Source organism: Engraulis encrasicolus, chromosome 21 (genome assembly GCF_034702125.1).
Source record: "Engraulis encrasicolus isolate BLACKSEA-1 chromosome 21, IST_EnEncr_1.0, whole genome shotgun sequence".
Classification (NCBI taxonomy): domain Eukaryota; kingdom Metazoa; phylum Chordata; class Actinopteri; order Clupeiformes; family Engraulidae; genus Engraulis; species Engraulis encrasicolus.
In genome coordinates, this window is record NC_085877.1 from 27436441 (window position 1) to 27454674 (window position 18234).

The 18234-nt window shown below is 42.4% G+C and overlaps 1 protein-coding gene across 4 annotated transcripts in view; it reads right to left on the reverse strand.

Annotated features, from left to right (window-relative positions):
• Positions 1 to 12533: 12533 nt before the first annotated feature.
• The window catches only part of LOC134437753 (uncharacterized), a 5753-nt gene continuing 52 nt past the window's right edge, over positions 12534 to 18234 (reverse strand). Inside the window, exons 1-5 of one of the 4 annotated variants that reach the window (XM_063187283.1) lie at positions 18130 to 18234; positions 17471 to 17519; positions 14552 to 14800; positions 13930 to 14181; positions 12534 to 13355 (exon numbers count right to left, since the gene is read on the reverse strand). The exon at positions 18130 to 18234 is cut by the window's right edge and continues 52 nt beyond it. In XM_063187283.1, coding sequence (XP_063043353.1) covers positions 13036 to 13355; positions 13930 to 14181; positions 14552 to 14800; positions 17471 to 17507 — 858 coding nt within the window. In that variant the 5' untranslated portion in view covers positions 17508 to 17519; positions 18130 to 18234 and the 3' untranslated portion in view covers positions 12534 to 13035. Of the gene's footprint in view, positions 13356 to 13929; positions 14182 to 14551; positions 14801 to 15321; positions 15537 to 17470; positions 17532 to 18129 lie in introns of those variants that run through there. The other 3 variants (XM_063187282.1, XM_063187284.1, XM_063187285.1) reach the window with 3 other exon arrangements.

The window sequence follows — 18234 nt, forward strand, 5'->3', positions numbered from 1 at the left end:
AGTAAGACTGGACCACAGTTATGCTGAACAATGAGGAGAGCAGAGGAAGTTGGCATTATGATATTGGTTTAATGATTTGCAGTCTATGTGCTTGTATTTATGTAATCAGTGATGACAATGCAGACCTACACCTCTAACCTCCACCCCTTTACTAATGTTTTACTACAATGAATGTTACTGTCCTCCACACATACACACACATACTTTACACTACTGCATTACCAGACACACGTGTAGATGCATTACTATCCCTCTCACACACAAGTCACACACCCACACACCCACACACACACACACACACACACACACACACACACACACACACACACACACACACACACACACACACACACACACACACGCACACACACACACACACACACACACAAACACACACACAAACACACACACACACACACACACACACACCATTGACCAGAGGCAGTTCTAGACCAAAATTACCAGGGGGGCCGAGGTGGGGGACACTATTTTTTCAGTGGTGCCACATAAACTGTCAAAAGAGATACATTTTTAATGTTAGGATTATATAATATAGGCTACAAAAATGTATGTTATGTCGCAGTCATGGCCCCAGGTCACCCTGGCCCCTGTCTAGAACCACCCATGACAATGACCCCACCACACATACAGTACATACATACACATACTCACTAGAAGCGCATGTCTCTGCTAGGCTGTGCGGGTGCCTTCCAAATGAAGCTCATGTTTCTCTTGAGCTGCTTGTCGGAGTGTGTGAGCGTGTCACCCTCTCTGGTGCAAGCCATGCGCTGGGTGCCAGGGGGCGGCCGTAGGAACTCTCCCAGCACACGGTCACCAGGCACGGACCGAGCCTGTAGCATGAACCCCATAAACGCCCGCGAGCTACGGAGAGTCACTGGAAATAAAGGAGGAGAGAGAGAGAGAGAGAGAGAGGGAGAGGGAGAGGGAGAGGGAGAGAGAGAGAGTTTACCTGTGAGTTTCTGATGGGTCCAATACTGCCTGTATGTATGTGTGTGTGTGTGTGTGTGTGTGCGTGTGTGTGTATGTATGTGTGTGTGTGTGTGCGGACATGTATCGGTATGTGTGTATCTGAGATAAATCCCTGATGAATACCAGTACGGTCAAAACATGTTGGCTCTTTTAATAATGTTTTAGCCCTAAGATAATAAAGGCTTTTTAATTCACTTCCTCATTTTCACTTGGAGTTACCTGGATTATCCCATTTTTGTTGTATGTGTGTATCTGTGTTGATGTGTGTGTGTATATGTGTTGATGTGTGTGCATGTGTGTGTGTGTATGCACATGCGTGTGCGTGTGACTGTCTGTGTATCTGTGCATTTATTTACCTGTGAGTATCTGATGTGGTCTGTACTCTGTGCGGCTGGGGTGGAGTGTGAACCCCGGGTGTGTGTGTGTGTGGTGTGTGTGCTGTGCTCCGACGTGGCCGGGCTTTAGGTCGCGGCAGGAGGAAGACGTGGCTCCGTGAGAGAAGCCTGTGACACAGCCCGACAGCACACACACACTCAAACACACTCCCCACACCACACACTCACAAGACCGCCTCTTGTGGTACACTCCTTGGGTAACCATCTTTGAAACAAAAGCAGATAATATACTGTAGGTTCTAAAGGGCATATACGTACATAAACAGTAGAAACCAGATCTCTGTTTTTATTAAGTCCTGAAATACACACACGATGCACGTGCACGCATGCACGTATGCACACACGCACGCACGCACGCGTCACACACACACACACACACACACACACACACACATATTCCCTTTTGTACTTTTAATGAGTAGGACAATTCTAGCATTGTCAGCATTCCTGAAAATGTAATATGGACATTAGTATAGAAATGAATAAATGAACAGACTTACTTACCCCCAAATACCAAAAAATGAAGAGACCTAAATGAAAAGTTGTTATGTTGTAAATTGAATTATTATCCTATGTATACTCTCTATGAGTTTAATTTCATTCTTGGTGCCAATGATATCCTCTCTGTCTTCAAGCTCTCTTCATCACTGACTGTGTCCGGTTGTCTGTCTGTCGTATCCTTGCTCGCATTCTTTCTTTTCGGGTTTTCTTTGGTCCTCTCTTCATTTTGGCCCAACCCTCATTGAGCATCCCCCCGTTCTCAAGTTTAACCCTTTGATCGACTCTGGAGGCAGAAATGCGTGAAAATGTGACTTTGGACGTCAAGAGTCCTCTCTTTCATTCATGTGTTATCTCTCTGCCTGTTCTTTTCTTTTTCTTCTCTCTGACCTTGCTTGACCTCTGCCTCCCCTTCTGAGGGGTAACAGCTGCTGGTCCAGGAACTGCACAGAGGCTACATCCTCCTCCTCTGCTAATCCTCTGCACACACGCACGGACACACACACACACACACACACACACACACACACACACACACACACACACACACACACACACACACACACACACACACACACACACACACACACACACACACACACACACACACACACACACACACACACATACACACACACACACAGCCCAACCATAATACCTTTATGGGGCCCTTCCTGTCTTTGTGGGGCCCTTCCATCCATATATTAACCCTAACAATAGCTAAACAATGTTAAACTGTGGCCAAACCAAAACAATCCGTAACCCTAACCTGTCAGTCAGGAAATATTTTTACACTTTTAACTTTACTAGTAACAACAAAACTACCCCAGCAAAAGGGTTCAAAATATGTGAGGTCCAGGATTTGGGCCCCACATGGATCGAGGGCCCTAGCTTGTTGGTGTGCTCCAATAGCTGTGGCCTCACAAAGTAGAATGGTGCAGTACACACACACACACACACACACACACACACACACACACACACACACACACACACACACACACACACACACACACACACACACACACACACACACACACACACACACACACACACACACACACACACACACACACACACACACACACACAACAAGACAATAATTAAAGCACTTGCCAATGCCATTTTATTTGTGCGGTATTTGAAGTGAAAAATAAACAGCATGAATTTTCAAATATACAGTCAGTAACTGCGCACCTTACAGCCATTTACATAAACATTAAGCTACTGTAGCCTCCAAGCAAGGCCACCACTTTATGTTATGTAGTTTCACAAATACAATGATACATAACTACAACATTTGTAATAGAACACAGTAGAAAGCAAAACAATCACCTATGACTGATCATACAATGGAAGTAGTCATAGTAGTATGACATTAGTTATCAATCAATATAAAGCGTATGCGTGTGTAGGGGTGTGTGCATTCATATTGTAGTCTCTAGTCTACTCTACTACAGTCCCTTCAGTACAGAACGTTAAAAAAATACCAGCTTCAGATCAACTGAATGGTACTGGGGCTTTTAAATTCTAAATTTTACAAATATGTTGTCAAATATCTAGAGGTTTATGTTAATCTTTACAATCATACTTTTAACATTAACATTCAAACTAAACATTGTTAAATCCAGATTCCAGCTGATATCAGATGTGTTGACTTTTTTAGGTGCATTGAGCAGGAGAATGTTAAGTCTGTACAGCATTGAGTCATGTACGTAGCCTATATCAGCATTATTGGAGCCAACTCAACTCTGGTCAATTTGCACTGTCCGTCTAGATGTGTGCTGGAGTCACCTACAGACCAAATTCGATGGTGTCGGATTGTTATATATCTGATAGTGAACTGGAAGGCAATCATTTCCAATCTTATCACAAGCTAGAACAACCTGAACATATTTCGAGGACGCACCTGTGCAGCGGCATTGACCATTATCCTCGTGGCTCTGTACATCATACACAACAACCGGTAAATCACTAAGGCAGAGGTTGTCCCTCACTTTCTTCCCATTTCCATGGCAAATGGCTTTGACTTGTTGCTCATCTGATTGTCTGAAAAAGGACTGCGTTGGGGCTCTCCCACATAGGCCTTGGTTTTGCAAGTAAGCCGCCCATTCCACTGGATTATTAGGAATGCTATTTCTCTGTAGAATATGCTTACGCCTGAATTGGTTGTATGCATTGTTGTTGTTGTTTCTCTGGCAAGGTTGATTGTTGAACATGAGCTGGGTGTCCATGTCAACCGGCTCCTTCTGGTCCAGAGAGTGTGCTTGATCGGCATCTTCACCCCTCCACTGATTTAGCCCGTACAGAGCCAACACGAAGATCACAATAACACCAAGCCACCTCCTCAGGCTCATTTGGGTTGCACATTGGCCTGTATGAGAGATGATGGAACATTATAATGAATGAATGCCAATATTCTTATGGTAATTGTGATGGAGTGACCACCACTAGGGTTGTGGGTGTGTTCTGACAGTCACGCCAACGAGCTGGAGTTTACTACCCCAGAAGGTATGGGTTTGTGTCCCGGCTGGGCAACTCTACTCCCCTTCGCTACAAATGGAAACAGAAATGGGACGGCTACCGTGAGGCCATCGGAAGCGTACCCATTGAGTGTGAGCTGTAATTCCATTTGAGGGACCCCCAGGATTAGTGACCCCGGTGCGAGGGACCCAGTGATGGATGAAGCATAGATGATGGCGCAAGGTTGCGTGAGGGACACCTTGAGTGTGTGAAGCGCAAGGGTGCACTTCCCGAAGGGGAAGGCAGTATGATGGAGTGACCATCACTAGGGTTGTGTGTGTGTTCTGACAGTCATACCAATGAGCCTGGCTCTTTGGTGTAGTGGTCTGAACCCCAGTTTACAAGCCCAGAAGGTCTGGGTTCAAGTCCTGACTGGACAACTCTACTCCCCTTCGCTGAAGTTAGGCCCGTTGCGTTAAGGTACGCAATGTAGGCAGTTGCCTAGGGCCCCCGAGTAGGTGGGGCCCCCAAGGACGACAGATGGACCCAACAGCAATGACTTATGGCAATAGCTTTATAATAAGGCAATGCCATCTTTATGAAGGGCTCTGCTGCGAGGGAAGCAACAGCGCCTCCCTAATGCCCCCTGCTCGAGGGGGCCCCCCTTCCAATAGGTTTGCATCAGCGACAGCGACGTGAAAATGTCAATTGCCAAAAGGTGCAACGACAAATGTAGTCAAAGTACCCCCATCTCGAGGGGGCCCCCCTTCCAATTTGTTCAACCGTCAAATCCAGCGCAAATACAAACTGAAGATGAAGCTACATAATCTCTCACTGGATGTTGCGCAGACGCCAGTTTATATTACATTTTTGGCTCAAGACAGTTTAAAATAAAAGTTAATCTTGAAGGCGACATATTAGGCTACTCTCTGTACTGCAACCAAACTGTCCCAGGCCAGTTGACATCGCACAGACAGCGAGATGCTTCATTTAGGCTACAGTGTTATGTTTTCAAAAACATCCGTGAAGCATTATCCATGTGCTGTAACAAGCACTGGGCAAACGTCGATTGTTCAATAACGCACCTTTTTCGACACGGAACTGTTTTGAATGTGGACAAACGCAAGAAGAAACGAATGAACACTTTCTTGCTATTATATGGATTACACATTGGAATTTGGGACCATGATTCTGGAAACTTGTGGATTACAGTGAGAGGTTGGGATACATTATGCGGTCAAGGGCACCGGGGTATTGGTCCCCTATAATTGACACAGCTGTCAACCACGGAGTAACGTAGGTGGTTGTTCAGTGATCCTTGGTCGCTACAGAGTAGCCTATTTGTGTGTGCTGCGGTATTACTAACAACTTTGGATTGTATTTTCAAATGCGTGGTGGATGCAATACGAAAAAAAATCTCGTCGGGGAGACCCCCCCTGGCTTGGTTATAATTCTTGCTACTATTATCACATACCCCCAAACCCCCCACTGTAAGTGGTTGGAAAGATTAGACCTTTCTTTATTTGTGATTGGCAATGCAGATCATTATTTTTTGTGGTAGGGTCAAAAAATCTGATTGGGCCATAGGCATACTCTCATGTGAGACAGGCCAGGTTAAACTGAACATTCAATTAGCCTACTTCATGAGCGGAGCCTACTGAATGGAATGGGCTATATTTGCCCAGGTCTTTCTTCATAAAGTTTCATAAAATAAACTGTGGGACTAGTTATCATACTAGATTGCATTTCTTCACAGGAAATGCTGGTGTATGCTTGCTCTTTATGCATTCATTGCCCTTCATGCATGTGTTGCCCTGCCACAACACTGTCTATAAGGTGACTTCTTGTTTGTTCCATTAGATTTCTATGGTTTCTGTGACATTATGGTAGGCTATGTGACAATGACTGAAGTGCCATCCAAAAATTGTCTGGCCCCTCCGAAACCCGAAACAGAACCCTGTCAGGTCCGCCACCCCCCCCCCCCCCCCCAACCCCCCCCCACCCCTACAAAAAAAAAAAAAACCTAGGGCCCCGACAACCCCTTTGCCTAGGGCCCCCAAAATCCTAGAAACGGGCCTGGCTGAAGTAACATTATTTTGTCTGCTTGTTTTTTTTAACACATTTAATGCAATGTTGACCAGATTTGTTTCTGTAACCAATGGCATCAATGTGCCAACATTAAAAAAAGACCAGAGTTGTACACGTTGATCCTCTCAACATAGGTCACAGTGATTGACTATCAGCTGTATGCTTTACTATTTTAAGTAGTCTACTTACTTGGAATGAACGCATCCAGGAGAGTGATCAAACTAGTTTTCAGAAATAGGCCTCAGGCAGTGCCTTGTTTCCCAAAGGGTGTGGGAGTGTGATTACAAATTACACCATGCAAATTTACTAATTTCACCAGAGATGATTAGAAATCTGAGGCACTCAAGGCTGCAGTCTTCATTCCATATTTATTTGGCTACCATGCCTACGAGTCTCTAACCTGACAAGCCAGACCATAATTTGTTTAAATTATTTTGTAATTCACGATTCACGAATGGTCTGATTACACTTCTCTGGGGAGGGTTTTCGGTCGACCACCAGACGGACAGTGTTACCAGCCAATAAGCGAACACACTTGGGCGCATAATAACATTATGTCATCAATATCAACGGACTGTGATTGGTCAGAGATCCTTTCAAACCAGAGCTGAGCTCAGCTCCTCCCACCCAAGTGCTCCAGGACATCGTGGATCCAGACCAAAAATGAATTACGAAGAAAAATGTGGTCTGGTAAGACCAGGCTAACTTGTTTCGGCTTACATGGACTTCTTCATGGCGGAAATTTATAAAAACTTTAGAACAAATACAGTAAAAAAAATAAAACTGCAATCATGTGTGCCTTTTCTATCCTATCTTGCACGAGATTGAGAGTCCCTACGCAGATGAGCATCAAAGAGAAAAGGTGAACACCATGAAGCACAAATTCCTTTTGGTTTTCTGACTATGGTTTTGTCAGAGATGAACACCCCTTGCCTGGTTACCACCAGACCATAATCACAAGTGAGTGTCTTTCAGATCGGAGCGATTGTGTAGAACTAAAGGCAGTATGGGAGTTCCCAGGCAACAATACCCCCAGTTCAGAATGTAAAAACCCTGCCCATCTCATTCACTGAACCAGCCTATCCTTATTCAGATTTGATCATTGATTTTACAAGTTTTGCAATTGCTTAATATAGACAAACAATTACAGACACAGCAGCATTACCAATCAGATAAATAAATCAGACCAACTTGTTTAACATTAATTTGCAGAAATGGACAACAAACCCTTGATGATGAGGTACAAGGGCCCCAAAAACAGCAACACAGCAAACGCTACTTGCAGGAGTCCACATAGAATACCAAAGAGTTCCATAGTGCCAGGTCAGAGTCTGGGGAAGAGGGAGAGAAGTTGAAGGATACAAGTACTGGATGGATACAAGGACGCAAGGATGTTTTGCATGGATGATATAACCTGAAGAAGGCTCTGCGCCGCTATAAACCTGGGAGTCTGCCCAGTCTATTTATGATTTATGATTGCATATAGTTAAGTTCAGTACCTTTTAAAGTTTACATGTACATACGTTTGATACACTATAAGTGCCACAAAAATGTACATGTACTTGTAAATGAAGAGGTTAGACATGACAGGTGTTGAATAAATTCAGGCTTGAGTACTCCTTAATGCTATGACAAACCAGTTTCTCACCTAACAAGGAAATAACTGCCTAAAAATGATTCCAGCCAAGGCATTCTTTCCATGCAGTGTACTATTAGGGCTAATGTTGTCAGGATTATACAGGTAGATGTTAAAACCTCCAGGATTGCACTTCAAGATTCACTATTTTTACTGCTTGTATCAGAAAGTCTCACACAGTGGCGAAGAAATACGTGCCACACACTTGTGACCAAAAGATGAAATATGACAACGGTTTGGCCAGAATTTTCTTCCTCAGGTCACAGTGACCAGGAGAAGGCCCTTAGGCTTGAAATGTTATCACATTGCATCCTTAGGAAACAACTCGGGAGAGTGTAGCCCTTTTTCCTTTCTTCAAAATGCCATATCGGGTCGCCAGCACCTCCTCATCTGGTCTGCATTTCGCACCTTCATTCCTCAATATTGGTTATTGCACAGTCACGGGTGTATAGGAGGAGGGGAGTTGTTCGCAGGGAGTTATCATATAAAATGTGTAGGGTCCATTTGAAGTGGTTTTACATAGGATACCAGATCTTGATGCTACGCCTTTGGGGCACAATCCAAAGTGTGAATACAGCCATTTTTTTAAACATTCACCAAACTTTCCTCATTTATTGACATTAACCTGTCGGAGGACAAAAAAAGAGTTGTCTTACCCAATGTCAAGATGATGCCTTCTGAGTGCTGGCTCCAACTTCAATCTGACATTGAAACAAGCTTTTAATCTGACATTGAACTGCTCTGCTTCTCATCTGACATGAAATGCAAAGTCAAAGTAGCACCTCTGCCCCTTTATGAACATGTAATGCCCCTCCTCACATGAGAAGCCATGAATGTGTCTAGTCACATGTAGGCTACCTCATACACAAGGCAACATTCTTGGCTGATATATTTTGCATCATTCTCTTCCTCATTCTCCATGATTGACGGCCAAAGCCACAGTTGTTCTTAGTTCTCAGTGAGTTCCCCCAATGCAGCTATCATTTAACATGATCCTACCTGAGTTAATGAACTGGAGATTGGGACATAAGATGGCGACTGTGCTGTACCTGTGCACAGACAACATATTAACCCAACAAAATAATTGCTTTCAGGAAATAAGAAATTTGAAGCGCACAAGATGCAACAAAAAAGTTTGGGGAGGGTAATATTGGGTAATACTAAGATGCTGCAAAAGTTGGATAGTGATAAAAACAACACAGAGAAGAATAATATTTCAGAATGAATTTTATTGACTTCCAATATGTTTGTACATGCACAAGGTTTTTGCACTGTGCTTCTAGATGTGTGTTAGAGTCATTGGCAGACAGTAGTGGTTGTTTTCTGATTGCCGTATTTCTCAAAGTGAATTGGAAGGCACTGATTACCAACCTTATCACAAGCTAGAACAACCTTATTGATTACCTGCTTTACAAGTGTGCAGTGGCATTGGCAATTATTATCTAGGTTGCTATGAACCTCAAAGAAATTAAAATATGAATCACTCAGGCAGAGGTTATTCTTGACTTTCTTTCCATTTCCACGGCAAATGGCTTTGACTCGTTCTTCATCTGACCGAGTGAAAAATGACTGCACTTTGGTTCTCCCACATAGGCCATGCTTTTGCAAGTAATCCGCCCATTTCACTAGATTACCAGGAATGTTATTTGTCTGTAAAATATGTTTTTGCCTGAATTGGCTGTATGCATAACAGTTCTTGTTTCTCTTGCAAGGCCCAGTGTTGATCGGGAGGTTGTCTGAAACAGCTTCCATCTGCGTGAGAGGGTCTATGTCACCTGCAACCTTCTCCCCACTAATTAGATGGACCTATAACACCTCTGATGGCCCCCACCCCCTGTCGCTTTCCATGTGATAATTGTCAATATATATTTGATAACTAGAAGTTTCAAGGTTTTTAATGGTGTCACTTATATGTTTGAATGACAAAAACTCACAGATGTGTTTTTGAAGTGTCAAAATGGGTCACCGGTGACCCGTTAGACTCCAAAGGGTTAAAGATAGATTGCCGTTTTTCGCCGTTTTGATCTCAAAATAGGTCACTTACGTGAATCGTGTAGATCCGAAGAGTTTTTTTTGGGGGGGGGGGGGTAGGCAGACGGAGACAGACTACAGACAGATAGACTGGATACGATAAACTTCTCATAGAATCTCTGCTAGTTTTACAGACATTAGGCATTACGGTTGAGCGACATTCTATTGATCTTTTCTTGGTCTGCCTCTGCCTGAAGTTCCCATTGGCCGGCAACTGTGTTGGGGGAAGCATTGACCAATCAGCGCGCTAATTCAAGCGGCTAGTTAGCGGCAAAACTTTCCGAGGCACCAGTCGGAGTGAACAGCTGATGAAACGGTGGTCGCCCGCATATTTTGCAACGTTTGCGATCATGATTTTAATGTTAGCCACCAAGGACATAATATTATTAATCTAAATAGCCTATTAACCTAGATGACATCTGTCTTTATCTTTTTCTACAATCTAATGCTTCTTCATAGTACAACACACCATTTTATTGGGGAAATGCTGAAATTCGACTATCATTCAGTCATAAATTCTCTAAAATGCCTTGGTTCCATTTTATTATTGGCCTAGATTTCCCTATTACACTCTTTAGCCAAAAACAGCAAACGCTTTAATTTGATTTCATATTCAAATGCAGTGGGGCTCAAAGTTAAGACAACCTAAGTGACCATGTGCTCCCTCCTTTTGGCTGGTAAATAGGACAACTTACTCCCACTGATTAACAGGGAAAGATGTTCTTGTTTTCAGTGACTCACATATTTTCCAGATATCACTTGAACAGACTTATGCCAAAAGAATGAATTATGATGCCTCTGTGGGGAAAGGAGTTGCTGCCAAAGGCTTATCAGTTCATATGCTTTACCTTTAGTAAAGTTTTAGCACACATGATTTGGTCTAAAGTTATCGTAAAAAAAGCCTTTTCATTAGGACTGTGTGGTCTTCATTGACAGATCGATAAGAAGTGCAGCACAATATGCTACTACAGGGGTGTAAAACACATTTCAGTTTAGGGGCCAAATACAGCTTATTTGATCTCAATTGGACCGGACCTGTATGAAATTGCGAAATGTCTGCTTCCTGTTGGAATCACATTGCTGATTAATCATCTCAAGGTGGATAACACCCGGCAGGAGCATGGACTGTAAATGGCAACCAAAAAAGACTTAAGTATTTGAGAACCTTAAATCTCACTGCAGCAAAGTTTGGAATGGGCAAGAGATTTGCTTCTTATTTTGGCATTCTGGGGCCGGATTGAACCACGTGACAGGCCAAATCTGGCCCCCAGGTTTTAAATTTGACACCCCTGTCCTTATCAAGAGCAACAAGTACCGTTGGCTTATATTATTGATCATCTTTTTAAACGCCATACTAGGGCTTTCCAGCCCTTATGAAAGTGTGAAATGGAAATGATCAGGAGAGAAAGATAGAGTATGATTGGGAAATGACCCAGGCTGGAATTGAGCCTGGATCCCATGGACTTACCGTATAGCCTGTAGGATTGCATTATCACACTGCACCTCAACAACACCTCATTATTTTCTCATGGAACACACTGTCATTCAAAATACTGAAATCAATTGCCACATACTATGTGCACTTCCTCATCACATTAGCAAACTCCTTTCATACTTACATACTTTACAATCAGCAATCATCACCCCATAAGGACACACATTAGGCCTACATGTGATATTCATGACGACATGAGTGGATGCAGTAAAAACACATTTTTTGAGTTTTTGAGCGCTGAAATATGTATGATTAAAGAAATCACTTTCATGTGCGCCCAATATTATACAGTAAATTAGTGCAACCTTTTTCAATGTCAGAAAAATAGGCCTAATGGTAAATATCTGTAATAAACACTACGGCCCATGGAGGGCAGCAAAGACAAAATGGAATTGACTTTGTCTTTTTTCTTCTTTTTTTTTTTAACCTTGCGACCTTTTGTACCTTCCTTGCATTGAAGTGTAGCTACACAAGGGCAGTTAAGGAAAAAATACCAGAGACCATTCATATCCAAACCATGAACTGCTTTGGGGTCTGGAAGGACACTATGCTGTCATAAGGCAAAGACAGAAAGACAACAGAAAAGCTTCTTTCCTTATCTAGAAAATAGCCTACTTGAATCTTAACCCCATGAACAGGTGAGTATGCAAGCATGCAGCATGACCCCTATTTCACCCTATATGACATTATATGCTATAACCATTCCGTAAATGGTTAGTAATCGTGTTCATTTCATGTAATGGACAGGCTCAAAACATAACTTCAAATACCACAGCATAAAACAACAACAACAACGAAAAACATAACCTCATTGGAAGAGTTGAAAAAAGAATTCAGTGGGAACTCCCTTTTGTATGAATTTATATTCATTTTGTTTATTTTCAAATTCACAAATAAGCACATTAAGACATACTCTATTCCAGTAATATTGCTTGAATATTGCATATAACTTTTAAAATGCATTAATATAAAAGGTAAACACATTTTGTTTGACAAAATGACAAAGTGCTTCAAGACAACAGTCAACATTAAAAGAAACATACATTTTGGTTGTTGAAACACTCAGTTTTTTAACCCTAACTACGGACAACATACAGTAGTAAATGTGGATTTGACAACACAAAATTGTTAGCAGAATATATTCCATATATTTTATGTGTCACGTTACATTATTTACCAAGTGTTTGTTGAGATTGGTTGCTGATGTTCAAAAATAGTGATCTCTTGTGTAATGATACTCTTAATATCAACATATAGGCCTACTATTATATGATATTACATTCCATTAGAAAATGTAAACTGTACAATAAACTGTAAACTGCCACCTACAAATACTTCAAACTTAACTTTCACTAAAATATGTACAAAAATGTACAAATAAAAATGTGGACCATTAAATTAAATTGGCAAAACACAAAAGCAGTTAAACATTGAACTGGCTACTTCTTCTCCTCCTTCTCCTGCTCCACCATCTCTCTTTTTCTTTGATTCCTTTCTTTTTGTCCTTCAGCCTCTGACATAATTTCATCTATTAGCTTGCCTTTCATTGCCTCCAGCTGTTTCCTCTCTTTCTCTATCTCTTCCCTCGCTTTCTCTACCTCCGCCTTCGCACGCGCCAGCTCGTCCCTCTCTCTCTGCAGCTGTTGTCTGGCCAGCAGGAGTTTCTTCTCCTCTTTCCGCATCTCCTCCATCCGTCTGTCCCATCCGTTCGCCTTGTTCCCGCCAGTCATGCCACACATACACATCAAGCGCTCGATCTCTGTGAGGACAAGAAGAAGAAGAGGAATACAGGTGTTGAGCTTGGGAATGGGCCGGCAACTGCGCTGAGTGGGTTCCCAGTGCTGCATCATATGACATAAGTGATCGTTAACTCTTTTGACAAGGCCCTGCTATGAGTAGTATGGTATATCAGAATGGCAATTATCAATACTAATGCATAACTCGTTAAAGCTCTGTGTCACAGTAGTAGCACTGCAGTGTAAAGTCTTTTCACCGACTATTGGGGTGGGACGGTGGACCATCCACTTACATTATGAGCCTTTGTTTTGATAAGGGAATGAAGACATTGTACACTATTGGTAGGGGTATGTTTTACTCCAAATGTTAAGTGACAAAACAACCTTGTTTTAAACAACCTGTGTTCAAATCAAACAATCTCATTTATTTCACTCTTGGTGGGGGTGGTGGGCATGTAACCCTAAACTTGCCAATAGAAGAGATTTGTACAGTAGATTCCTTGCTCAATCAAACCAAAGCTATAGGCCTCTCATGCAGCTTTACATACCCAGGTAAAAGTGTCTCGGACAGCTTTCTGATTGGCTGAGGCCACTCACCCAGTTCTCTGTACAGCAGTGGCTGACAGTGGAGTAGAGAGCGATAGAATCCCGCCTTTGTTGTGGTCCCGCCTTCTTCAAGTCCCGTCCACAGGATCTGGGTCCTCTTCTCTGACCCTTTGGCCTCGATGACGCTGAAGTACGCCGTCTCGCTCAGTAGCCCCTCCTCCAGCAGGCGATTGGCCACTGCCTCTGGCCGTGTCAGGCGATGGAGAAGGCTCTCTTTCACGGTACAGAGGAACTGAGCACATTCTAGAGGAGCAATAGAGCAGATAAAAGTAAATAAACCCTGCATACACACACGCCATATGCCATGTTCCACAAACCATGTAGGCTACATGAAATAAATAAATGTGTGTGTGTGTGTGTGTGTGTGTGCGCGTGTGTGTATGTGTGTGTGTGTGTGTGTGTGTGTGTGTGTGTGTGTGTGTGTGTGTGTGTGTGTGTGTGTGTGTGTGTGTGCGCGTGTGTGTATGTGTGTGTGTTCGTCTGTCTTCTCTAACATTTTAATATTCTGACTCTTGTTCCTCTATTTCTATTATTGCATTTATGTATGAAATGCGCTGTCCAAATAAACATGCCTTGCCTTGTCTTGTATTTGTGTAAAGTATGTCAGCCTTACCAATATCCTGCATCATGTGGGGTGCATGTTCTAGCAGTAGCCTGTAGAGGGCAGCCAAGTGCCGTGTTCCCCCTTCCTCCACCGCTGCCAGGATCCCCGTCATTCGCTCCCGGCCACTGGACCCTCCCACCACAGTCTTGTACCCCTCACTACCCATCAGGCCTTGTGCCAGGAGCGCCTTGGCGATGCGCCGTGTCTCCTTGACCCGCTCTGTCAGCTCTGCCCGAAAGTGCTTCACCAGCTGCGCACCTGTGATAGGGTCAGTGGCGGAGAGGATAATTTGGAATGAGCAACAGTACACAGACTAAAAAATGGGGAGTCACTATTTCAAAGTAAACATACATGTATCTAAATCCAGGTAGAGTATTTTCAACACTGTGGAGGGTCAGCATACTCTAACAGTGGAATCAAAATCTCGTGTTAAATTCTGCTAGTCAATATCAACTCTATTCAGCTCTTACAACATTTGCACAGAATTTCATATAATAAGCTCTGAAAACACTACAGCTACACTCAGGCCCGCCGACAGGGCGAGACAAACTGGTATGTTGTCTCCGGGACGAGGGAGACAAAGGGCCCAGAATTGGGTCCCCATTACATTGCATCTATTGTTAGGGGGCCTTTCAGATGACTTTGTCCTGGGCCCAGCAAAAAGCTGTCAGCATCCCTGGGTACACTGACCGAAGAGTAGAATTCATTATATTGACATTGAGATATTGATAACATTTTAATGAAACATTTAACATTTAATAATAAATGAAATCGTCAACCTCAACCTGGTTTTTCCACTTAGGCAATGCTCCATGTTGTTCATGCATGGTTAGTGCTTTGATGTAACCCCAGTTTGTATGCAACATTGTTTCTCTGAGTTCCGCTGAACTTGATGGACACCTTTACACAAATAGGCCATTGTTGTGAAATGGATTAGCACACGTCACGAATGCCATTGTTGCGGAGCACAGGTGTAGAATGTGAACAGGCATGTGGAGGGTAAACAACAACTAAACAAGAGCTCAACTGCCTCAGAAATGAAGGAAAATACAGTCACCTCCAAGAAAAAGGTTTTTTTTGGTAATGCTATGCCCTGAATAAAGCCAATGGTAGTATGAATGGATTTTTAAAAGACATTTTAATCAAGGAGTTATGGGCATATTGGACTTGAACCAAAAGAGCACCTTATCCCATTGATGCCTAAGGCACCTGCAAAAAATGCCTGCTGGATGCCCAAGCCCTTGTTGGGAAAGTTGCCCTCAGCATGTAAAAACCTAAATACGTATCTTAGCCTCTGATCCATGTAAAAACATGAAATAAGTTGCATGTAAACCATAAGACCCTCATCTTGCATTAGAATGTGCTCATTCAGCTGTAACATACTCACAATTTTATTAAAGAAGCTGAAATCTCAAGAGCCTGAATGCAGCGGATAGTGTATGTCTCCAGGCACCAAAGGTCAAACAACATATACGAGTCATCAGGCTAAAATGGGTTAACCCAAGCAGCTGGAGTATTGCTGGGTTAAGAGCACATCGTGACCTCTAAACCAAAAAGATTACAGGAACAGTCCACTATGTTTCCATACTGAGCTGTCTTCTTCTGATCTCTAATCTGTGTTTTAATGTGCAGAAACAATTGTTTTATTTTGCGCAATTACCCTTGGATACTGTATGTATTACTGTAGCGGAAGTGTATTGTAGCCAAAATGTGGAAGGGCTTGGACATTTCTAACTTCAACCGTTGCCACCTCTGTCTGACAAAAATCCTGGACATTTCAAATTGTATCGACCTTTTTGCTTGTGTGCAATGACATCTTTCATTTGGTTTCGAATGTTTTTTTGGTTGTTCTTGTTTTTCTCGGGGACACACCTTTAAAAACAATCAGGACAATCAGGAAAAATCAGGCTCAATAGTACGAACCACGTCGAGGACTGGCTACAGGCACGTACTTAAAAGAACAAAGACTTACTAAGAACATAGTTCACTATGAAAACATGGTTCCAAAAAATGTTGCTCTCATAACTTAATAAAAGCTGGATTAAATTAATTGACACAATACTGTTATTGTGTTAATACCTACAATATGTTTGGTATTATTCCTCTCACTAGGTACGACAGTATCTCTTTTCCGTTGTGTCAAATGAGCTTTGTGTCCTACATCATTATCCTACATCACCCTCTCTATGTTTTTTTTAGTCCATTTTTTGATGGAGTTACTTGCAACAAACAAGAGCTTGTTGTTTGGCTAGATTATTACAATGTGGAATAAACTCTGGTTTTGAATTTGCAACCACCACCACTAAAACAATGAGGCAATGTCTTGGACGATGATAAATAAATCATCTGACACTGCCTGCATCATATTCATCTTCTTCCTCCTCTCTCTGTCAGCATTAAAGGATAACTCCAGCCAATTTCAACAGTTGTAATTCTCACACTACCCTGGACTTGTCAGTACGTGAGATTATTATTATTTTTCTTCAGCCTTAGATCCAGGGGTCCGTTTCTCGATTCTTGTCGTTGCTAACCGTCTTAAGACCGTCTTAAGACCGTCTTACCATTCCCTTGGATTTAGTGGTGAGTGTCACTGTCGAGAGAGAGTTGAGTCGCTCATACGAAGGACTTTGCTAACGACGATAGCAAAGACGCTTTCGAGAAACGGAACCCTGGTCATTGTAATGGCGACAGGTGTTTGTTTACATTTCAAAAAAACCTTTTCATTTATTCCCAAAAACATCCAAAAGCTTACGCAACATCAGCAGACAACTAGCAAACAGCGATACCTTTTGGGAAAATATTTGGAGTAGGCCTAATGCAGCATCACCGGGTACTCAAGTAAGTCAAGGGTAACGTGAGCAATACAACAGCATATTGAAATTGGCAGGAATTCTCCTTTAACCCAGTCTAAATTGGACTCATACTCACCCTTTACACTCTCTTGATCATCCTTGTCCACCCCCATGGATTCACTCGCCTTTAATATTTCAAAAAGAAAAAAAATCAGTAAGAGAGGGCTGCAGTCCAGAACTTCATTTGTTGTTGATCATATCTCCCCAATTTTGATCGAATGTAAATTGTTTAAGCAATGCTTTATATTTAGATTAAAAAAAATCCACACATAAAGACACACACACAAACCTAACAGATTCACACGTGTACATGATCTCATTTTGTATGCATGAAAAAAATATAGCCTACAAATTGTGCAAGCAATGCTTGTTTCCTTTAAAAAATTACAAAACAATAGTTGCACATATACGCACATGCACACACACACACAACAGATTTGCACATTTTCTCATTTTGTATGCAAGTTACAGTGTAGTAAGACATACCTGCATGTTAATTCTCCTGGCACGTCCCGAGCGCTTGATTGCTCACTTCCTTATGCCCTGACCTGACTGTGTCTGTTTTAGGCTGTTTAATTATGCAGCTATGTACAATACCGCAGTGGTTACTTACACTTTTGTCGTTATAGTTATTGTTACTGTTGCTCACGATATCTGACTAAGTGTCCTTTACAGAACAAATCTGTCTGGCCTTGAACTACTTTTTGTAGTAATTAGCTGTTCACACACTCTTACCTTGTGTCATACAAAGAGATACTTGTGGTTGAGTTGCACTCCAAGTCCAAGCCCAAGCCCAAAACGTCACTCCTCCGTTGGTTAAGTTTCAGTTGTAGCACTTTC